Source organism: Trachypithecus francoisi, unplaced genomic scaffold (assembly GCF_009764315.1).
Source record: "Trachypithecus francoisi isolate TF-2019V2 unplaced genomic scaffold, Tfra_2.0 Lachesis_group17, whole genome shotgun sequence".
NCBI lineage: Eukaryota > Metazoa > Chordata > Mammalia > Primates > Cercopithecidae > Trachypithecus > Trachypithecus francoisi.
The window spans coordinates 107,492,652-107,516,941 of NW_022681462.1; the positions used below are offsets into that span (position 1 = coordinate 107,492,652).

At 46.5% G+C, this 24,290-nt stretch overlaps 1 protein-coding gene across 2 annotated transcripts in view; it reads right to left on the reverse strand.

The window, feature by feature from the left end:
* Window positions 1–24,290, reverse strand: part of SNTG2 (syntrophin gamma 2) — a 353,789-nt gene that overhangs the window by 225,201 nt on the left and 104,298 nt on the right. The window contains exons 2-4 of one of the 2 annotated variants that reach the window (XM_033176694.1): window positions 18,577–18,714; window positions 4,821–4,877; window positions 4,662–4,719 (exon numbers count right to left, since the gene is read on the reverse strand). In XM_033176694.1, the coding sequence (XP_033032585.1) occupies window positions 4,662–4,719; window positions 4,821–4,877; window positions 18,577–18,714 (253 nt within the window). Of the gene's footprint in view, window positions 1–3,504; window positions 3,719–4,661; window positions 4,720–4,820; window positions 4,878–18,576; window positions 18,715–24,290 lie in introns of those variants that run through there. The other variant, XM_033176695.1, reaches the window with a different exon arrangement.

Below are 24,290 nucleotides of genomic sequence, written 5' to 3' on the forward strand. Positions count from 1 at the left end.
TCTGTCAGGCTCTGCACAGCTGCTCAGGCAATTCAGATGCTCAAGAGTCACTTTGCGAAGAATTCAAGGCGCAAGTGAACTGAGCCGGGCTGCCTGGCTCCACTCTGACATCAGGCAACCGTCCAGCCTCGGGATGTCCACACTCCTAACTCAGGCCTCAGGAGCCTTCTCCGCTCCACCTACAGCAAGTCTCTGGGGAACCACCTCCGTGCCATTCATTTAATTTAAATGCCTCTCTTTAAAAAGTGTCTTACCCTGATATTGTCCTCTGAGCCTCTCACAGGTACACTCCGCTGGCCAGCAAATCAGCCCTGAAACACAGCACGGATCCCCCGCTGTCCACGCTCTGCTTCCGACATTCACTCAGCACCCCAGGACCTGTGCGGGCCATTTCACTAAATGCACCATTGGCCCACCTGGTGCTGAGGCTAAATGGAAACCTCAACCTGGCCTGAGTCCTCCTTCCTCTCAGACACACAGCCCACTCTTCAGCAGCATGTGACATGGAGCCTCCGAGGACATCCCGCTTCTGGCCACTTATCTACAAATTCACCAAAATCCCAGAAGGGCAGGGACGGCTGCCCCTCCTGCACCCTGCACAGGCTCTCCACTTTCCTCCCTGCTTCCTGGAGCAGCTTCCTCACAACAGCCAGGGTGACTTTTCTTAAATGAGAAGCTACCCTAATCACTCTAATTTTAAACAAACTTCAGCTGACTCTCTCCTACTCACAGGATAAAATCATTAACCACATTACAAAGCACAGCGCCCTCTACCCATCTTCTCGGTACCACGGTGTTGCTCACTCCACAGGAGCCGTCATTTCTGCAAATGTATCGCACAAGTGTTCACCGCCAGCCTTCTCCAGTTGTCTACAAGCTCTGCAACGGCGAGAATTCTGCCTTGGTCTCTGCGGATGGCCCGAGAAGCGTCTTATCCATAGAAGTTGTTTATTAAATAGGATTGGATAAATTCATGGATAAACAAGCAAACTAATAATTTTATATTTTGTGCTGATCTAACATCTCACAACTGCCTCATTCTTAGAAATGAGCGAGGTGAAGCCTTGGGCTACCTGGGTGCTCTGGTGTCCCTGGAGAATGAGAGCTGGAGAGCCTTCCCACCTCTCCTGGCCTTTCATCACCTGGGGATAAATGTACACCTGCTCATCCAGAAGAGGATGTAAAACGTGGAGGAATGCAGACAGTTTCTCTTAGCATCCGTAGGTATTCCTAGTTCTAACTAATCACCCCGTGTTTGGTCTGTCTGCATCCTGACCTATCTGGCGACTCTGTGCTCTGTGGGGTAGAGGGTATGTGCTCCTGGGCTCTTTTCTGTGGGGTAGAGGTATGCATGCCTGGGCTCCAGCATCGAAGTTCACAGAGCCTCCTGCACTCCCTTCATACTGAGGCCAGACTCCTGCGTCAGTCTAATACAAGATATTCAGGACAACCCAGGGGCTCTGCTCACCTGTAAAACACTCGTTCTGTGGTTTACACGGAAGACATAAAATAAATGAGACAAAGCCCCTGATCCCTTAAACTCACAATTCATTGCCAGGACTTTCTGTTACTGACTGTGCATACAATGAGGACATAAATGTGTCTCCAAAACACGAACTCTGGCACAGCGGATGAAATGGATCCTGGTGGGGAGAGGCAGGTGCAGGGAGGAACCATGTAAGTTCATCTCCAAGTGCTGCTGAGGTCGCGGGCCTGGGCCTGGAGGGGTGGTGAGGATGGAGACAGGCGAGCTGGCAGGATGAGGGGGCAGCAGGGACGGGCAGGCAAGACTCTGGGTGGGAAATCTGCAGGGGGTACGGAACGCAAGCCTGGAAGCAGGCCCGGGAGGAGCGTGGGGACCTCCCACTGGGGCTCCCCACTGGAGTTACTTGTGAAGCTTCCAATGTCAGAAGAGAAGTGCATCAGCATGGTCTGCAGTCTGGTAAGGTGGGATCTCCTGGGTCCCAGTTTCTCCTGACCACACCCACCAAGCCTTGGTTGCTTGAGGCAGGGACGCTGGCTTGGGAGGGCACACAGGCTACAACCCCAGGGTCGCACTCACACTCCAGGGAGTGTGGCCTTCTTGACCTGTTTCTCCCCCTACAGGAAAAATAGATTTTCTTTCTGAATTAACCATAAATATCCTTTACTGAATGTTACCTGTTGGCTAACCTTACTGTCTTATTCTCTTTTCTGAGACTTTTCATCATATCCACCAATTAAAAAAATAAAACCCCATGAATGAAAATAACTAAAAATGTTCACAAAGATGAGAGGAACAGAGCTGCATCAGGCCATGCCTTCTTTCCACTATCCACCAGTCAGCCAGATGGCTTCAGGGGTGCAGCAGGAACCAACCACACCCGACACAGCAACAGTGGACCCACGGCTCCGTGTGGGATCACACTTCATATGCGCCAAAGCACTGAGCTCTGCAAAGCTGGTTAACACAATCATAACACTCGATGTAATACATGCAACAAAATACTACAGTTCAAATGAATCATAATGTTTCTTTTGAAATGCTCTAAAAACCTCAAAAAGAGGCCAGGTGCAGTGGCTCACGCCTGTAATCCCAGCACTTTGGGAGGCTGAGGCAGGCAGATCACTTGAGGTCAGGAGTTCGAGACCAGCCTGGCCAACATGGTGTGACCCCCCCCCCCGCCACTTCTACTGAAAATACAAAAATTAGCCAGACGTGGTGGTGGACACATGTAATCCCAGCTACTCGGAAGGCTGGGGCAGGAGAATCGCTTGAACCTGAGAGGTGGAGGCTGCAGTGAGCCGAGATCATGCCACTGCCCTCCAGCCTGGGCGTCTCAGTGAGAGGCCGTCTGGGGGTGGGGAGGGTGGGCAACAAACCAAAAAAAAAAAAAACCCTCAAGAAGAATTACCCTTTCATTCAGAGGTCTGCAAAGCCCTCTCACTTTTCCTGCCATCTTGGTTTTAACTAACACTGTATTTCCTATAACACTGAAATTCCTAGGTTTCCTTTCGAACAGCCCCTGCTGCCTCTGAGGCTGAGGCTGCCGCTGGGTTTTGGGGCTTGCTGGCCCCTAATTCCTGATTAAATGGAAAGCCCTCTGCTGCGAGTTTGAAGGCAAGTTTGTAAGCTTGCTCAAAAGAAGAAAACTGTACTGCTGACCTGACTCCTAAATGTCCTTCTGGTGAAAAAGAATCTTTACCCGGATGCAGACTTCATGGCGAATCATTCTGTGGAAACCTCTCTTCCCTGAGAACATGTTCAGAGCTGCCGTGGGGAATTCACATCCCACTGAGACAATCTCCGCAGCAGAACATGGTCTCCTGCACCACACATCACTGTCCTGACCATCGTGCCCTCACCGCACCACCTTCAGAGGACCTGACCCTCACTGTCCTCACCGCACCCAACTTCAGACGACCTGACTATACCTGCCCTCACTGCACCCACCTTCAGAGGACCTGATCACTGCCACACCCACCTTCATACGACCTGACCCTCGCTGCCCTCACCGCACCCACCTTCAGAGGGCTGGTGGTTAAGGCTTCCCCAGCCTGGGACCTCCATCCTCTTCAGGGCACTCTACCTGCATGCTGGGCTTATGGTTTGGGTAAAATTGGATGAAATGAGTAAGAACGTTTTGAGAAAAAGTATGAGCTTATTCTGCGCTTTTCACCCAAAACCTCCACATTTCTGGTAGAGTGTGGAGAGAAGCATGTCCCCTCCGGGGACACAGCCAGCGGTCCTCTGCAGTGGCTGTGCTTTCCGGTGTGAGGCACATGAGGTCATAAGGCCACCCGCCTCGCCCACTCTGTCTTACTTCCTGTTCCCCTGCAGGCCTCAAGGACATAAGCTAATCGCCCCCCACACAGGGCGCATGTCCAGGTGCCCCTTACTCTGGAGAATAGGGGAGGAGCGGCCTGAGGCTGCACACCCAGGAGCTGCTGGACCAGGTGGGAGGAGGCCAGCTCTGGGGACACAAAATCCTCCTGACAAGGAGACAGATGCATGCAGTTTAACGCAGGGGGGTCATTATGTCCAAAATCGAATTGTACGAGACACAATCTGCCCAATAGTGGAATGTATGGCCAGAAGTCCCACCTCACTTTCCGATTGCACACAGGGTAATCCCTCCCTGTGAATGTCAGTTATTCTTGTGATCATTCCCATAGCCAGTGTTTCATTTCATGGACTGAGGTAGCAGTCAGTGCAGTCCCGCCAGCTGCCAAGTGCAGAACGGACGGCATTTCAGCCCCGCGTGGCGCGGTCAGCTAGTCCTGCAACAGGCAAGTTACGTTCTTACGCTTGGAGACTTGTGTCAGATACTTCAACGACCACCATGGACTTCTCCATCTGTATTTAATTCTCCTCAATTTTTAACATACCTTAAACTCCACGTTCAAACCCCTGAATCATCAATATCTTTAGAGGATAACCTGATGCATCAAACAGAGAATTACTGTCTGTCTTAAGGGCCAGAGGGATCAGCAGAGGTTAAAAAGGGCAGCCTCAGATCAGGGCATAAGAAGCATCCTTTGAAAAAGTCACAGCTATGAAAATAAAATGGAAGTTTAGGTAATCGAGCAAAATACACATCTGCTGATTTTTATCATTTTCAGTAATTTGTTATCTTACAAACGGCTGCGATGCACACACAGGTCATTTTGGCTGTTTTTACCTGCTCGGTCTTTGAATATTTTTGATATGACGACGGGGACGTTGTGCTCAGAACCTCCCTGAAAGACAAAGCCATCAGAAAGAAACATGGTTATCATGATTCACACTAAAAAGTTCTTCGAAAATAAAAAGCAGGAATAAAGAAAACCATTTCCCATACCTTTATACTCAGGCCCAAGCCGCCAACTGCCTGTCTGCGAAGTGTAACAGTTCTGTGCTTTAAAAAAGTTCAGAAAACAAACCAAGTTTAGGTTAAAATGCACTATCGGAAAGTGAATTCAAAAGAAATTCTTCATGTAAACTGAAATACTTGTTAAATTATATTTCCAAAGCAACCTTGGCTAAATATGACAGTAATGACACTATTTCAAACCTTTAATGTGTGGTGTTGCACGTATGAAAACAAAGACGGTGATAAATAGGCCCCGTAAAATCCAGGGAGAGTCTCTGCACAGCTGCCATCCCATCTGCAATCTGCTTGTGAGGAATGGAGCTCCGTGAAGAAACGAGGGGCCCACCTTCTCCAAGGTGGTGAAAGGGAAGTGGGGCGGGGCACTCAGTCCTGTTTTAAATCTGTTCTCTTCCCGCCAACCCCAGGATGGGCTCCCTCTTCACTGTGCATCTCTGCTGAGGTCGGCCGTGTTTAGGACAATCTTCAACCAATATTAATTCATGAATGATCAATTATTTCACATCCTCTGACCACAGGTGCCTGGGATATTTAAGCGTAGGTTGTGATAAAAAGCTAAAAGCACAATAGGCCCTTAACTGGCTAGTGAAATGGTAAAAATCTCCAAATCGCTTGCGCATTAAGCCATGCACCTGTGTTTGCTAATCTGATGAATGCAACTGTTGCAACTTCAGGTAGACAAGGGTGACTGGTGCCGCTCTGAGGGGTGTACGAGGTGGCCTGGGGTAGATGGACAGTGGCCAAAGGGTGCCTTTACCTCAAAAAGACACTACAGGAAAAACAGAAGTGACAGACTTTCTTTGAGTTCTAGGTGGAAACATGAGCATGTTTGGGCTGAATGGGTCTGAAAGGAATCTGTTGTGCAAAGCAAGGACGAAGAAGTCAGATGGTGGCAGAGCTCATGCCGAAGGGTGGACCTGGGAGCTCCCGCCCTGGACAGCGGTGCAGGTGCAGATGCAGGAAGGCTGCTGTGAGGACTTCCACAGCCTGAGAGACCCCAGGAATGTCCTTCTTAGGGGGAATACTTTATAAATTCAAAGGAAAGAAACCAAAAATTAGAGCAAATATACCTGCATTAAAATTTTTTGTGCATATATTTTTAACTGACAAAAATAATTTTATACACAGAAAAAGAGCTGTATTTCAGGGATCTTGCTACAGGGTGATCGTTTTGACTTTTTCTTGGTCTTAGGCTGCGTTCCAGATACTGTGAACAGCAAAGTCAGAGCCACCCTGGGATGTCCTTACCGTGGGCTCTTATCACATCCACATTCTCAGTATCTACCTGAAACACCACAGATGTTTCCCAGCCACACTGCACCCATGGCCAGAGTAACAGACGGGCTCTTAAATCCCAGCAAAGCATTACTGACAACAGCCAAGATATGGATACAACCCAAGTGTCCACCAGCAGATGTAAAAATAAAGAAAATGCAGCAGATCCACCAAATGGAGCATCCTTCAGCCATAAAGAGGGAAATCCTGCCATCTGGAACAACACGGATGAGCCTGGAGGGCACTGGGCTGAGCAGAATCAGCCAGGCACAGAAAGACAAATACCACACGGTCTCTCCTGCACGTGGAATCTAAGAATGTTGAATACAGAAGCAGAGAGTAGAACTGTGGTTACCAGGGGTTTCGGGGTGGGGGGCGGCGCAGAGATGCTGGCCAAGGGTGCAACGTTTCAGCTGTAAGGTGAACCAGTTCTGTGGCTCTAATGGAAAGCATGGTGACTATGGTTAATAATACTGTATTTCCTTGAAATGTGCTAAGAGAATAAACCTTATGTGTCCTCACCACAAAAACAAAGGTAACCGTAAGAGGTGATATACATGTTAATTAGCTTGTTTGTAGTGTGCATATCATAAGATATATGCACATGAGAACATACCCTGCACACCTTAAGCATGTATAATTTTTATTAGTTACAGCTCAATAAAGCTGAATAAATAAATGCCATTGTGTGGACAGTGGGTTTCCAAGGGTATCCTCTGTAGAGGAGGGACAGGGAGTTACTCGTGCATGTGGGAAGCACACGGTTTTCCTCTTCAACACGAGGTTGACGTTGCAGGCCAGAATGCATCTCACGGTGAGTGTGAACTGCAGAACACAGCGGGGGTTCATTCCCTCCCTCAGTAGATAGTAAATTCTGCAGTGTTCATGGCCCAGTGAGGGAGTGGGGAGAAAGGCATCCGTCCACCTACTAGCTGCTCCTCTGTGTGACACAGCAAACAGTCTCACGCTTCTAAGAACTTTTCTGTGCTACGGAAGATGAGCACATTGAATTGTCTATGTCATAGTAACTGGAGGCCTCTCTGTATGGAATTTTTGAAAATGCTCTACAACATTTTAAAATTTTAGCTGTTAATGTATTTGCAAGCAAGCAAGTACAAGATGAGAGAAAATACATTTTGAGAAGAAACAAGTTAGTTTCTGCCTTGATAGACTGCCAAAGAATGACATTTTAAAGCTGTCATTTGACTCACTTATACATGTCATGAAGATATCCTGAAATATCCCAAAATATCCTTGATATTTCAAAGGAAATATCAAGAAACTGATCACCTGTGGTAAAATCTGGACTAATATGCTTAACAAGACAGGTAAGAAAAAATTACAACTTGAACAACCAACATAAACATTTGTTTACTAGAACTTGAGGAGCTTGTTCTCTATGATTTTAGCTAAGCCAAAATAATATTTATTTCATAATTGCTTTGTGCAGTCTCCTGAAATGTTCCTTTCTGTGTACATCTGAACCAGCCATTTAGGTATTTAGGTCTCTAAATCTCTCTAAAATCAAGTTTCTGCATCTGGAAAGTGAGAGCCGTTCTGTGAGCCCTAATGGGAAGTGCTGGGAATGGGACCGTGTCCCCTAAAATCCATGATGAAGTCCTGACCCCCAGTGTGACTGCATTGGAGGCAGGGCCTGTAGGAAGTAACTAAGGTCAGATGAGGTCATTCAGGGGGCCTATTTGATAGGGTTGGTGTCCTTAAAGGAACAGGAAAAGACAGCAGATACAGCGCTCTCGCTCTCTCTCTTTCTTTTTTCTCTTTTTCTCTCTCTCTCTTGTTCTTCCTCTCCCCACCCCCACCTCACTGTCTCTACCATGTGAGGACACACACATAAGGCTGCCGCTTGCAGTCCAGGAAGCCGGTCCTTGCCAGTAACCAAACCCACAGCACCTTGGTGTTGGACTTCCACCTCCCAGAACGGTGAGAAGGGAGTCCCTGCTGCCCAAGTCAGCCCACCTATGGTTCCTTGTTACTGTGGAGTCCAAGCTGCCTCGACAGGAGTCAAGGACGATCACTGTGGAAAGCACCTTATAGACCATCAGATTTAACACAACTACCAAGGTGGTTAGTTCTACCCATGAAAAATTGTTGTTTTAAAACCACCTCATTCAAACACCAAGGACTTCAGTGTGTTAAAGTTGAGAGGAAAGGCTCAGCCAATTTGTGCTTCCACACTTTTATAAATGACCATTATATAATTATGAAGCCTCTAACATCTTAACATTAGCATATATAGGAACTTTAATTTTCAAACCAAGATTTATAAAACTTACTGGATGATAAAAAGTAAACGGGAAAACTTCTGCAGCTTCTAATGGAACTTTTCACACAGCAGCCTGGCTGAACTTATTCTGCCTCCTGCGTCCTAATTATTTTATGACCCCAGAGTCAATCCACAGCTGATCACTTTAATTTAACCTTCTGGGTAGCATTTTCATAGTGTTCTGTTAACTGATATCTAGACAAACTAACGCCATCAGAAAGCATTTCTAATGCAACCAAAACAGTCCGCTATTTCATTCCTCTCCTAATACATATCCCTTAAAGGACCCACAAGCAGGTATGGATCGTGAGCTGCCCCAAGGCTCATAAATCTAACTCACGGCCTGACTCCCCTATTCCATGCATTCGCCCATAATCACGGCCTCCTCACTTCCCACACTCAGGGACTGCAGGGACTCACCAAAGGAACAAATTCGGAATAGAATCAAATGTATCATAAAACCTCTACAGAACTGAGGTTGAAATCTAAGGTAATTGTTCAATAAATTATTTTCCAATTCAATCCTGCTTTTCTTTTCACAAACATATCAGATAAAAGCTTTCATAAAATACTATTCTGCATTTTCTCATTTAATCCCAAACTATGTTATGACATTTAATTAATGTTCACATCTTGGTAGCAGCATCATTATATTAATAATAGGATATAGCTATCTCCACATTATCCTCTGACCACATATTTTAAGAAGGAGCAGTTTTCTATGACATAGATCACTTATCAATTATACATTTCTCATCAAAAAAATGGTTTGGGGGTATATAAGATCAGATTTCTCATTCTGGTCTTCTAAAACATTGTTCTTCAAGTTATTACTGAATTACATGTATGAATAGGCCTCAATTTCTACTTCAGATATTTAAACTGTGGACTTAACACTAAATTTAAATTTGTTATGGCTGCAAACTCATGTTCAGATATGAATACTACAATTTCCAGAAAGATTTCAATCATTTCTACAAGTAAAACGCTGTATTGTGGTCACCAGCCAGGGTCCTACCTCCAGGTTTGTTCAGTTCAAAACCCTTCTTGTGGCGAGGACAGGATGACCTGGGGTGTTAATCCCCCTGCTCTCTCCCCAGGTCCTCGTCAATCCCGTTCCCTTCCCTGGTGGTCTTACTCCTCACACAGGCCTGGCCTTACTCTTGTAAGAAGAGAATGGAGATGTGGGAAAGGCCAGGGACCTAGAAAATAAGGTTTTTTATTTTTTTTCTCTATAATTGAAGGGTTTGAAAGTTAAATTTTAAAAATTAGAAATTTACAGAAAAACAATTCTGAAGTATTCTATTTCACACCCACACATGAAAGATGCTTTCAAAAATACCCATAGTTTTCGGAAAACAATGTGTTAACAGACTTCACCCTGGGGCTCTGTGATAGGGCGTTGAGTCACGAGGCATTGTTTCTTGCACAGAGCAGGACGTTCCCTTTGCTGTAGGAAACACTCTGTAGGGCATCTTTCAGAATGGGGTGTTGAATCTCTCTCTACTTTTAAAAAATAATTCACTCCAATAAAATTTCCTAAATAGACTGTGGGAGCCTGGATTTGCCATCTGAAGTAAGTAAACTATTTCTCAGTGTCTGGATGCAATGATTTCAAACTAAGAAGAGTTATTTGAAAACTCTTGTGCATATTTGCTTAATTTGGATGTTAAATCCTTATTAGAAGGATTTCAATATCCTGGGATTAGAGTTTTGAAAAGTGTATGATAACTCCTACATTTTAAAAATTCAATGATTCCATAGTAATCCACCTTCTTGAGGAGCTGGATCTGTCTTCTCACACCTAAAGCCCCGTGTATGAGTTTCGTCAGGTCTGAGCACAGGCCAGGAATGACAAAGGCTGTCCTTGGCGGGCGTCATGGGGGAGCGGCCCCCCAGCCCCGACCTCATGCCAGGACAACACACTGGGGTCTCTGGGAGCCGCAGACAGGAACCAGGCTCCCAGCGCCATGACCTTATGATGTTTGCATCCTGGCCTCGGAGTCTCTGGTCCATCCGGAGCCTCTGCCTCGATCCCTGACAGGGTACAGGAGGAACCTGAAGACACTCTTCTCCTCTGAATTAGCTTCCAGGGCTTTTCCATCCTTAGCTCTCCTCCCCCAGCCCCTGTGCTGATGGGCCTGGCCCTCCAGGGGAGCTCTCCCAAGTGGTCCAGGGAACTGGGGCTGGCAGCTTTCCTGGTCAGCCCGGCCTGCACTATCAGGGCAGGTGATGAGGAGCAGGGGTGTCCGTCCATGTCAGTTGCCTGTCACCCACCAGCTTCACACCTGGTAGCACTGCTCCTGCCAGTCAACTGGGCACCCACCACGATTAGTCATGGATGCAAATGGGCCTGTCATTGCCCTTCGACTTCGCTCTTCACAACCATAACACAGAGCAGACATGAGCAGGGCTCTTCACAACCTCACAACCGTAACACAGAGCAGACATGAGCAGGGCAGGAGACGGGCCCCAGCCCCAGGACATCAGGCGACCAGCAGGTGGTGGTCAGGTGGTTGTTACACTTTCTGTCTAAAATGATCACTGGGCACAGCCAGTACCAGGAAAAGGCAGTCTCCAGGTAGATAGAAAACACCAGAAGCTGGTGATCAGCAGCTTCCCGATAAGATCTCAGGAGCTGGGCAGTGGCCTCAAGCACGGGCGCTTCAAGACAAAAGGGTGGTATTTAACTGGTCTACGACTTTCATCTGGGTGGACTCAATTGGTGAGGGAAAAACACCTCAAGTGAACATGTGCACAGCCCCAGGAAACACACGGTGCATGCAGCCCCCTCAAATGCTGGCCGGCCCTGCACATGCAGACAGCCCACCCCCAAGGAAGAATCGGGGAAGGGGGCTGCAAACCTTGGAACCATGTCAATGGAGAAAACCCCAAGTCAAGGGCTGGATGGGGCTCTTCATCTCTCAAGTCACCCACCGGCTCTCTTACAAGTGTCCTTCACTTCCTTTCATTCTTGCTCTAAAACTTTTTAATAAACTTTCACTCCTGCTCTAAAACTGGCCTCAGTCTCTCCCTCTGCCTTAAACCTCTTTCTGCCCCTCAACCCAATTCCTTCCTCCAAGGAAGCAAGAATCAAGTTTGCTGCAGACCCTTGTGGATTCACAGCTGGTAACAAGAATTCACCACATATGAGCCCCAAACTAACTTCTAGAGAATGTACACATCATTGCAAAGTTAGGCTTATTAAAATAAATATGTTGGCAATATTGAAAATCTAAATTTTTCTTGCAGGGACTTACACCCAACTAAGAATGTGCAGAAAACTTATCAATCAACTTTGGACAGTTCATGCAACAACTCACAGTCCTTAAAGGGATGGACTAAGTAGATCTACATGCAGCAGGTTTTATCTTCATGCATTGTAGATCCGTACAAAAAGCATAATGTTTGCAAAATGAGCACCTAATGGCATTCCATTTATCTATAATTGAAAAACACACAAAAAATTTGTTGTCTGTGGAAAAATGCGTATGAAGGAAGAATTTAAAAATGTAAATGGAACAGTCGGTAGGAACATCAGTACGCAAGGGCCGGTGAGGAGGCAGTCAGGCTCCAGCTGTGGAGGCATACTTTACTCTTTAAAAACACAGACAGAGCCAAAGCAGTCTAGTGCTATCTTGGCATATAATAAATATTAATGATAACTGCACAGGGTTCTGTTTGCTCACTTCAAATTTTTTAGGTTTGAAAAATTATATACTTAAAAAAATGTTTGGCAGATTATGCAACTGTCTTTGCTGTTAGATTTTGGTTATTAAAAGTTCTATTTGAGTGACGCACTTTCTATTTGATTTCTTTATAAAGTGTGCTGCTGCGTGCGCACACCCTTATACACAAACGTATATAAACTATTATTTTTTTTTCTTTGAGACAGAGTTTCACTCTGTCGCCCAGGCTGGAGTGCAGTGGTGCAATCTTGGCTCACGGCAACCTCTACCTCTTGGGTTCAAGCGATTCTCCTGCCTCAGCCTCTTGAGTAGCTAAGATTACAGGGACCCACCACCACACCCAACTAATTTTTGTATTTTTAGTAGAGATGGGGTTTCACCGTGTTGGTCAAGCTAGTCTCAAACTCCTGACCTCGTGATCCTCCTACCTCAGCCTCCCAAAGCGTAAACTATTATTTTTAACTAAACCTTGGTGTAAACTTTTATAATGAATATGGCCAAACTGTTCATTTTTTTAAGGTTTTCATATTCTTTAAACCAGAACTTTCCTTATTAAAGTGAACTCTATTCTGGGTACCATTAATAACATTTTAATGAGCTAACTTAATAGTCTTGAAAACTAAGGCAAAGGTGAATTTTGCAAGACTCGGACACTATCCAAGTCATGATAGATAAATTCTAGATGTTTTGCCGACAACTGCATTTTGTTAATTGTTTTGGAAGCCTTTTCAGCAAGACTGTCCACTGTTCTCCTGAAGGTATGAATTTCAAAGCCCTGGTTCATCCTTGCAGGCTTCGGCCCTGTACCTGTGAAATTTCACAAATCACTTGCTTCCAAATTTACCTGCACTTTTCCTGGCACTTTGTGTCTTACAGTTTATGTTCCAGTCATACTGCCTCGCCATGCCATCCTCCTCTGTGGAGACAAATCTTTTGGAAATAAATTCATCCAAGAAAAAGGCCGGTGGCCATTTTAAACGTAAGAGAAATCAATTTCAAACAAGAATGGATGCCTTGTAGAAGTTAGTGATTTTCGTAAGAAGGATATCCTCCCACTTAAAGCCAGCCAGGCAATCAGCAAGGACATCTGATTTACCCTGGGATAGAATATAATGACAGAAGAATTCATATTATAGTTTGACTATGGACACACTCTAATAAGCTTATATGATTCTTCCACTGGTGGGCAAGTCACCGACAAATGAAAGCTCCAAATGCAGTTGTTTTGCTTTCTGTTTTCTAGTTTCTAGAACAGTAGCCAATTCTTCTTATGCAGTATTCCATTTGTAAACATGCATGTTTGCCCTACACTGATGAGCTCTGCAGAGGACAGGCCGAGGCGTCCAGCAGAGCTCCCCCTAATGGACTAATGAGAGCTCACAGGCCCTGAGCAGGCCCAGGTGCCAGGCGGAGTGGGATCTGACCCAACCAAGAGAGACAGGTGAGGCGATGCACACAGGCGTCAGAGCTGACTCAGCATGAAGAAGCAACACAGAAACTGGTTTTCAGAAACTGTGAAGAAATACATTTTGTGTTGGGATCTGAGAAAAATGGAAGAGTTAACAAACTAATAAATGTTTCTCAACAAAGTTATCAACAGAAAAATATATAATGCTGATAAAGTGTCAGATTAGCTTAAAAGGATTGCTACTAAATTACTTGTATTTTGGCTGAATTATAAAATATTGTAAGGGGAATTGGTCATTTGTCTAAACTTAAGGACATAAAATAATAAAGATTAAGGTCAGAATAAAAAAAAAGTAAAACGGAAGTGATGTCTACTCCTGATTTTGCACCCAAAGAATAAGAAGCAACTTGGGAAATACAGATATAAATTTAGATAAATTAAAGTAGTCATGAAATATTGACTTTATGAGAAACAAGTGTAGAATTTTGTATATTGTATATAGAATTTATCATAAACTCCTACATGTTTGCAAGTGTCATGATCCATTCAACAATCTGAGAGACTTTAAATTCTTCATTCCAAATTAAAATCACAGTTCTAAAATCACAGTTTAGAACTGTGATTTTAACTGTCACCCAACACTGTTTGTGTTGGCGCTGCTTGTGGTTGCTGGTTTCTTGTGCAGTCTTCACTAATTTATCAGAGCACATCCCTTAGATTGTAAATGAGCAGAGTTGTGCCCAGTGCTGTCTTAACTCTGTGGGTAACGTTGTACTATTAGAACCATACCTCCTTCTTCCTGAATCTTAATTTTCTACATAGTAAAATGAAGAAGTAAAATTTTCTAAAATACTTTCCAACTGTGAATCTACCATGACCTAATGTACCAAGTTTAATATATAGCATCCTACCACATTAATTCAAAGTACCAACATAGACGTATCAATTAAAAGAACATTTAATGCACAATGACAATTATAGAAAAATAAAGCAATCTAAATGGGAATTCTGAAAGGGAAGAGGAAGCCGGCCCTCCCCTCCTGAAAGCCGACACTGTCTCTGGGAGACGGAATCCTGAGACTCTTGGGCATCCACACTTCATGTCAATATAAAGGAACAGGAAGTAAAATAATACATTGATTCAGATTCCGTGCTGCAGGATACATGGGCAGAACTGTTGGCTTTGTTAAAGGTAAAGCTAGTTTTGCTCTTTTCCTTCTATTGTCATCTATATCATTAATGGATAATGTGGTTCTATTTTCAGCAGGTTCAAGAAAACAACACACACATCTACCCATTAATTTTGTCTTCTCCAATGTTCAGGTAAGAACACAAAAGTAACCAGAGGTTTGGAGTTCAGTGGGAATGTTGGGGTAGGCTTCAGGAGACCCAAACTCCTTCCAAGCCCATCTGCAGAGCAGGTGCTGAAGTGAGAGTGAACCTCCCACTGAAAACAGGGCTCAGAGCATATAAATTAACGATTAGTATTAGTTGCTATCAAGAAAAAAACAATCTGAAAATTAAAACGCCAGTCGGAACTGTACGTGCAACTTCAGTGAGGACATTCAAAGTAACATGCAGACTCAGCAGGTGTCTTCTCCAGGACGCAGAGTCAGTGGCAGACACACCAGCAATCCTAGGGATCGAATGAGCAAGCTGCCAACCTCAGGGTCCCCTCAGGGTAACAGCCTCAGCCTTAGGCTAAGTCACTGCACCAGGAGCCCGTAGGGGTGTCTCCTGCATCAGGATGTGGAGGTTTTAAGCGAATTATAATATGAAATATGCTTAGAAAAGTAATAGCATGTGATAATAAAATAATTTATATTTGTAACTATTTTTACTAGTAATATTATCTAGGGTTTTGGATATGCTTGACTTTAATACTTATCTTGTGTACTCAATAAATCTATGCTGAGCTGAATCTGATGATGAATTTTTCATCTCCTGGGATCCACGCAGGGACTCCATAGGCCATGAGATAAAAATCCCCCACTCAGGTTTTTCTGTGAATCAATTGTGCAATGATTAGGTCTTCCAGTTCTGCTCTTCAAAATTATTTTAAATGGAAAACAAGTGTTCTCAGTCAGGTTCGCTGGGGGCCAATGTGGGAAACCCTCCCTGATGTGGACGAAAGGGTTGTCACTGGGCTCTGAGGCCCCCCGGGGTGTTCTGCTTCTAATTCTAGAAAGAGCTGTGACCTTTGTTAAAAGTAGGCCTTCCCAATCTCCAAACACCTGATAACTTCTCATGGTAAAATGGCTTTATTTTCATAATCAACAGAAGGTGCAGGATTTCAGTTATCCCTCAAACTAATGGGATTGATCCCAATATGATTTTCTGCCTGGGACGGAAACCCTGAAATTCTGTACCTAAAAGAAATCCTGAGAGTCGCCTGAGCCTGGGAGGCAGACGTTATGGTGAGCCAAGGTCGCGCCATTGCACTCCAGCCTGGGTGACAGAGCAAGACTCCGTCTCAAAAAAAAAAAAAAAAAAGCAAGAAGAAAAAAAATCCTGACCTCAATTTCTGGGTATATACTTTTCCCATAAACCCTTTCCCCTCAGTTATCCAGCCCAGGTATTTCCCCTCAGTTATCCAGCCCAGGTGAGCATGTGTTTTCACAAACGTGTTCGCTTCATCTCTAAGGAGGAGGGTGTCATGTGGAAGCAGCAAAGATCACTGAGAAATGGACCAGGCACCTGAGTGTTCTGATAGCCCCGCTTCTCATAGAGCAGGGATCTTAACATTAGATCCACGGGCTTTTTAGGTGTCAATAATTCACCTAAAATTGTATAAAATTGTATGTGTAAGTCTACATGTATGAGCATACACCCGTTTTTCTTAAGCAGTCTTTCATGTTCACCAACAACCTAACTCTTGGTAGAGAATCTGATGCTACAGACTTTTAAAACGTAATTTATTTTTTTCTAGCCAATACAGCATAAACACATTTAGTGTTTTTACTTTGAGATTTTCTATAAAAATCTCTACTAAGCAGGGTAAGTTTAAAATGATTACAAAACCTTCCTTGATTTTTTTCTTTGCTCAAGCCCACTCTTATTAGGTATTTAGAACAAGCGGAGGAAAAAATCATAATGGTTAGTGATTAGACTACATAAAGGCAGACATGAGATTTATCTACACTTTGGGAAGAAAAAAGCCTCAGGGTTGTGGGAATCCTGCATGAGCCCGTGAAGACCGACCACGGCCTCTGGAACATGGAGGCCAGGGTTAGAATGTCTGTCTCCTCCAAAGCTCACGAGGAAACTTACTACCAGGGCAGCGGTGCTGGGGTGTGGGCTGTGGGAGGTGACTGAGCCATGAGGGCTACGAGCTCATGAATGGGGTCAGGTGCCTTCACACAAAAGCTTGGCTGAAAAATCTCACCCCTTCCGCCTCCTGCCACACAAGGACACAGTGATCGTTCTTTGTGGAAGATGCAGCGTTCAAGGCGCCATCTGGAAAGAAAGCAGACCCTCACCAGACCACCCAATCTGCAGGCACCTTGATCCTGCGCTCCAAGTCTCCAGAACTGTGAGCAATGTATTTCTGTTCTTTGTAAATTACCCAGCTCAGGTATTTTGTTACAGTAACTCAAACGGACAAAGACAGATGCAGTCCTGGAGGCAGTATGAAGAGGGCATATGTTGGGATGTGGTGCTGGGGCTGGGGTTCCAGGGAAGAGCAACCGAAAGGGGGACCCTGGCCCCCCATCCCAGAACCTTCGCCTCCTTGAGCCACAGGGGACATGTGGGGGAGCAGGAGGGCAGACTGGGTGCCAGCCACAGAAGGAGGGGCTCCAAACAGAAGGTGTGGGCCAGGATGCTCACAGGAGCACTTGTACACGATCCACATCTACACCAGAACCGTTTACGGTGGGATCTTTGTGGACCTTCTCGGGAAACGCGTCACACTTTGCTAACATCTGCACCTCTTCGGAAACACTCATCACAGGATTGTGAGTCGGGGGGGACGTGCCCACCTCATTTTATTTCCAAGGTAAAGGACAGGAGGACTGAGAAAACCAAACAAACACAGGGTCTCCTAAGCCTGTGCCCCCAGAAAGGGCCGGCCTAGAACATAGGAATGGAAATGGTTTTGGGAATATTTTCAAGAACACACTGAAAAGAACCTCTTTTCAACTACATGATTCTTGAACATCAGTTTTTGCAGCTAATGGATGTATTTAAAGGAGAGCAACGAAAGGTCTCTGACTAAAGATGACACTACATATATCTAAAATTATTGACCCCCTACTAGAAGGGAAATTAGGAACTGACAAAATGATTGCAGTTTCAATGCAGTATGTTTGATTTGCAGTAGTCCTCTTTCAAATAAAGTTGCAAAAACAAAACAAAACAAAATCCCCAATAGTCACTATTCTGCCGCATCTGATAAATACATTTCTTACCCTTAAGGAAATTTCATTTGTCAGTTAGGAATATAATTGCAGCCAAGAAGGACCTTGTTTTGGCATCAAAATTCACATTTCCATCCACAGATGCATGGCGACCAAGGTGGCCCCAAATGCTGGAACACCCACCGCCTTGCCTTTCACAGCCTTTGCAGATGGAAACCCTGGGCTTCTGTGCTTTCGGCAAGCGCACCAGTCACCCTGCGGCTCCCTTCTGGTTTCCAGGGAGAACATTCCACATCGCACATGGGGGCATTTGGGGCTTTTTTTTTTTTAGACAGAGTCTCGCTCTGTCGCCAGGCTGAAGTGCCGTGGCGGGATCTCGGCTCACTGAAACCTCCGCCTCCCGGATTCAAGCAATTCTCCTGCCTCAGCCTTCTGAAGAGCTGGGATTACAGGTACACGCCAGGATTGGGGATATTTTTTACATAAGCTTTACAGGGAAAATGTATTAGCAAATAAAGTCAGGGAGAGAGTAAATAATACAACCTTAAAAACTGTATTTTATTTTGTGACACCGTCAAAGCCAGCAGTTGTGGATATTTAAATAACAGGCAACAGCTTTTGCTCAGCAATCATTCCCGAACCACAGTTCTCACAGACCCTTCATGGGGCTCCCCTGAAACGCTCCGAGACCCCCTGAAGTGGCGGCACTTACATTCCTGCCCTGGTGGCTTCCGCCCACACAGATGACGTCTCGCTTCTGAATTGTCAGCACCTCTTTCGTCAGCTTCAGCCGGACGTCATAGGCATTTTTGGACTCTTCATCGTACAACAGAGCAACAGCGGTTTTTGTCTGTAGGGACAAAGTGGAAACACAAAGAATGGTGTGAGGGCAGGAGCCAGGGGTGGGGACGGGTGACACAAGCCTCCTGCTCGAGACTCTTCCTAAAACGCACGTGTCGCACTCACATGTGCACAGGAGATCTGTGCTCGACCGATAAGGATTTGACTCATTTATGCACAAAGTAATCCAGTGTTGAATAATTGTTCCTGAGCAGTTTTTGTGGGATTTATATAAGGCGTGTTTTTAAAAGAAAATTAGGCCGGCATTTTTTTTTTTTTTTTTAACTTGAAAGGTTTTATAGTATTTTAATCAATTTTTCCCGCTTCCAAAAATATACAGATTTTTTAGTTTAACTAAAGTTATTTGCATAAAAATGATAGTTTTTAAGATTCATAAAATATCTGTATGAAGGTTTGTTGGCCTGGAGTAGGAAAGGAATACACCGGGAATAACCACAGCCCAGGAGCAAGTGGCCTTCTCAGAAGTGAGCAGGTGGGCGTGGCCCAAGCTCCTGCAGCGGCTGCTGCTGTGTTCTGGGAGCTGGGGAAAGGGCCAGGCCTGTTGTTCCTGGACAGCAAGCAACACAATGTGGACCTGCTAGGAAGTATTGATCAGGAGGGACGTGTAATTAGTCATAGAAGATAAATCTATCAGCTTTGTTAGCAGATGAAGGAAGCACCGTTCAGAAAGACACCTTTGGGTCATTAGAAACGTTGCCTCCTCCTCGGGGAGAGTCGGGAAAAGCTGCCCTGGGGGCTCCAGAGCAGACCGCTGGCCAGGTACAGGGCTTAGGCAACCCACAGGATAGCAGTTATGCCCAGCCGCATGCCCAGTGCCTTGTCAGGACCCAGCCTCTGGAGTGCAGGAGCAGGGGTGAGAGCCAGGGCACTTGGTCCTTGCACCACATGGCAGGGGAGCAGGACAGGCACATCTGGAGGCCAGTGGCCCAGCAAGGGGGCTGAGACCCCACCATCGTCTCTGCCTAGAGCCCCGGTGCTGATCAACCCTCACATTCAGAGCCACACATGAGGGCAGAGCCTGGCCCACGGACAGGGAGGTCCCCGCGGGTGAAGGATGAGGCTGTGGCCATATAGGACCCTGCAGCTCCACAACTCAGCTGCCATGAGAACCAAACAGGGGGTCCAAGGAGCACCAGCGCCTGCATCTGCCCCAGAGATCTGGAGTTCACCAGGTGAGATCCAGGTTGAGCAAGAGGATTTTTAAAAAACCAACTCACCAGTGCCTCTATGAAGCAGCATGGTTGGGTAGGAAGGGCTCGTTGGGCTTGTTTCCACAGTGGAGGCCTCCTCAGCACTCATGGGAAACACAGACCCTCACCGAGGGAAGCCACCAACCAAGCCAGAATATGCTCCTCCCAACATCCTCAGCGGATCCCCATGCACAGGAGAGTTTCAGGAGGGTTCCAAGTGGTTTCCTCTTGCTTTCAATCAACACAGCACAAAAAAAGAGTGTTTGCCCCACTGCATTGCATCTGTTAATTTAACAACCACACATGCAGGACTGTGCTCACACATACTATCACACGTGACCATCTGGCCGGCAGCCCAGGGACCAGCCACTACAATCCACACCTCACCCAGCATAAGTAAAACTGCACCCAGTGGAAACTCTAATGGTTTCTTCCCATCCCTGTGGGCGCTGTGTGCTCCCACCCACTTCGCCGACCCCAGGGGGCTGTACATGGATGAGATTGCCAGACTAGGTGGGCGCTGGAACTGGGAGGGCTGCTGTGGCTCTGGGAGCTCACAGGCCGTCTGTGGATCCACCAGGTCTCTGTAAGGGGCAGTGCCTGTGGAGGCACCAAGGGCAGCCGGGAAGGAAGCCCAGGTACGGCTGGACCCAGGCCCCTTGGCCCTTTGCAGCTTGACACCTAGACTTGCCTGACCGCAGGCTGAGCTCACGGGAGAGATGAAGAAATGTAGACGTGTCCCTAAGGGCAGGAAGACCCTCCTCAGTATTTTCCTCATGAGTGTGTGTAACGTGTAACTCTTATAAGTGAACACCGATTGGGAAAATAGAATTCTAGCTAACCAGTGTAAAACAGGATGAAATGTAAGTGCCTGCAGCTCCCTGCCTGACTTTGATGTGCGTTCTCACCACACCTGCAAGGATATCTCACCATTGCCTCCTGCACTTACTCTCACACACTGGTGCCTGATAACAGGTGGGCATCCCCCACTCCGCTGCACACAGAGGGAAGCAGGGCCAGCTCTGCCACAGGGCAGCAAGCACTGAGCTCCAAGGCCAGGCGTGTGGGCTTGACAATGGGAGCCAGAAAGTGGTCCTGCTTGCCTGGCTTGGGAGAGGCCCCAGGTCCCAGTCTCTCTCCTTGCTTCTCCTCGGGCCATGGTTCTCACCCTCCCTGCCAGTCACTATGACTGACAGCTCTCAGGCTTTAAGAAAAGGAAGGGCCGCAGGGTTCTTGGTAATGATTCCTGCAGACACACACACCCGTGCAACACACATGGCTCATATGCATGCCTCCACACGTGTGCCCAAAAACTCACGCACACAGGCTTGCTCCACGACGACCTAGGAATCTCCCTGGCAGTGGGAGCTCTGGCTAGCCTGATTTCTCCAGATCCCCCTGTGACCGACGCATCTGAGCACATTCTTGCTGCAGACTTTCACTAAGCCATCGCATGTTCCCCAGCCACACCATTGCCCAGGACAGGCCCCCTCACCACCGCCATGGGGGACCTGCGGGGCTCTTGGGGAGGACCTCAGGGGCGACACTAATAAGCAGCGGACCCGGAACGGGGTGCAGAGACCCCGAGCGGCAGATGCGTGGTAAGGAGTGGCCACAGTGAGCAGTGGGCCATCCCCAGAGAAGCTGAGGCAGTGCAGCCGCCTTCGGAGGAAGGGCGTGCTCTGCTCTTGTTATTCAGGACAAGAACAGTTTTTAGTTTGCATCAAAATGATGCGATATTGGTCGATGCTATATCTGGATGTAAAGTCCACACTCACATAGACTATTAATTTCCAACTAATCATCACGCTGACTGCTCACCATTGCTACTGGTTAACGGTCCTGGTGAGGACACTGCCTGCAACCCAGGGACTCTAGTAATGGAAAACACTGAACTTAGTGTCCACAGAGAACAGTTTCCATGACAGAGGCCAAGGGAAGGGTGTGCTAAGCTTTAACAAATAAAACATAATATTTTAAATATATAAAATTTTAAATGCTAGCTAAGGAAAGCAAATAAGATTCAACAAAGACCTCTAATGAATCATCTGTTGCTCTATGACGCCATCTGAACCAGATGATGCTATCTGAAATAAACCTAACTTCTGCTCAAAATGTTAAAAAATTAAAGTCAGGAACACAACCAAATTAGAGGTAATTAGGCATTCCAAATCAAAGTTGCAATTTATGCTAATCACTTTCTTCTATAACAACACACGTTCTGTCAAATTGGCCTTACTTTGCCAGAGAGAATTATTTGCAGTCATGCGCGGTAATACGCCCTCCAGGCACTGCTTTCTGTGCCCCTTCCTGTGCCCTGGAGACATGACCTGTAGCCCGCCAGGGAAACCTCTGTGAACAGCCTGAGCATGGAGTTGCTGAGATAAGAGCAGGTCACTCACCAGGAGGAATAAAGGCAGGGGGAGGGGACGCGGGTTCCCCCGGGTCCTGCCCTCTCCAAGGCCCACATTTCCCATTGCTTAAGCAATTCTGGGTATTTAATGAGCTAATTGAATGCATTTCCTTGACACATTTCTTGGAAATAAAATAGTAATTCCAACTCAACTTCTTCAAAAGTAAACTTTCAGTCTTTCCCATTGAAAACAAATAAAAATATTCAAAAACTAACAAAAGTAAAACTCCTTCTCATCCAGTGATCCCCCACCCCAGTGGGTGGCAATGGCATCACCCCGGTGTCTCGGTTGAAGCCCCTCAGTTCCGTGACCTTCCTCCCTCCTGACCCTCGGTGTCCAACTCACCAGCAAATCCCCTGAAATGTCTCCCCCTCTGCCTGGGGTCACAGCGTTCAGCTGCCTTCAAAGCTGCTTCGCTGGCCTCATAAAAGACCTACCTGTTTCCAGCCTTGCCCAGTTCAGTGTATTCTTAAAGTCACAGCTGGGCGACCCTGATAAAATATCGTTCAGGTAATGTCATTTCTCTGAACAAAATCTCCCCAAAGTTTGCCATTTCTCAAAGAAAAAGCCAGTGTCCAGCGATGTCCTGTGAGGCCAGCATCCGTAGTCTCTCCCTGTCCCCGCCCAGCTATCCTGCAACCCCATTGTGTCTGCACGGGATCTGTCCGCCTGCCCTGCCCAGCTGTCCGGCAGCCCCGCCATGCCTGCCCGGGGTCCATCCACCTGCGCTGCCCAGCTGTCCAGCAGCCCCGCCATGCCTGCCTGGGGTCCATCCGCCTGCCCTGCCCAGGTCCGGCAGCCCAGCCATGCGGCTGGTCGGGTCCACCTGCGCTGCCCAGCTGTCCGGCAGCCCCGCCATGCCTGCCTGGGGTCCATCCGCCTGCCCTGCCCAGCTGTCTGGCAGCCCCGCCATGCCTGCCTGGAGTCCATCCGCCTGCCCTGCCCAGCTGTCCGGCAGCCTCGCCATGCCTGGCCGGGGTCCATCCACCTGCGCTGCCCAGCTGTCCGGCAGCCCCGCCATGCCTGCCTGGGATTTGTCCACCCACCCCACCCACTCCTCTCCCCAGTATCCTCATCTCCTGGGGTCTGGGCTGAGAGCCCCCACCTCGGCAGCTTCCCTAACCGGCCAGTTAAAATCAGAACTCCGCCATCCCCCATTGCTCTTCATATCTCTTCCCAACTTTATCTTTCTCCCTAGAACTTTTCAGAACCTGATGCTGCTTGACAGCAGAACATGAGTTCCATGATGGAAAGGTCCTCTCTACCTTCTCCACTTCAGCAGGACCAGTTCCTACAGTGCAGTCTGGCATATCCTAGGGGCACAAGACAGTTCTCAAACGGAATGCAACAGGAAGCCTACTTTCACCTTATAACTTTATCCATGCAATTCCAATAAAAATCCAATACAGACAACTTTGAAACGTAGCCTTACAATTCTAACAATATGTTTAATGAAATAAAGACAGCTGCAGAGAAGAGGACCCACTACACAAAACCATGAAAACATAAAATCCACTGTGATATCACAGCAGCCACCAAACAGTGAGGGCATCACCCCGGTGATGAGCCTGCGTTCATGAACCCGCGTCAGCACCGGGAGGTCTCGGGTACATGTGGGGTGTATGACATCCCTGGAGAAAAAAAAAAAAAAAACCTTCCTGCAAAGAAAGATCTTTACTGCTTAACGTAGTAATGCTTTGATCATTGTAAATACGGGTCTCATACGCCTCATTTCACAAAGTAGTTCCAGAGAGATCAACAGTCACAGGGATGTAGAAAAACAAAATAAAAACCCGTGAAGGAAATATCAGTGTGTGTGTGTGTTTGTGTGCGGGGATGTATGCAAGCATATTGGGTTAGAGTGATTCAAAAGCCAGAACTTCTTGAGTAAAGGATTCATTATATAGACATAAAAAAAACTTTCTATAACAAAAATACCATATTCAAAAATAAATGCATGC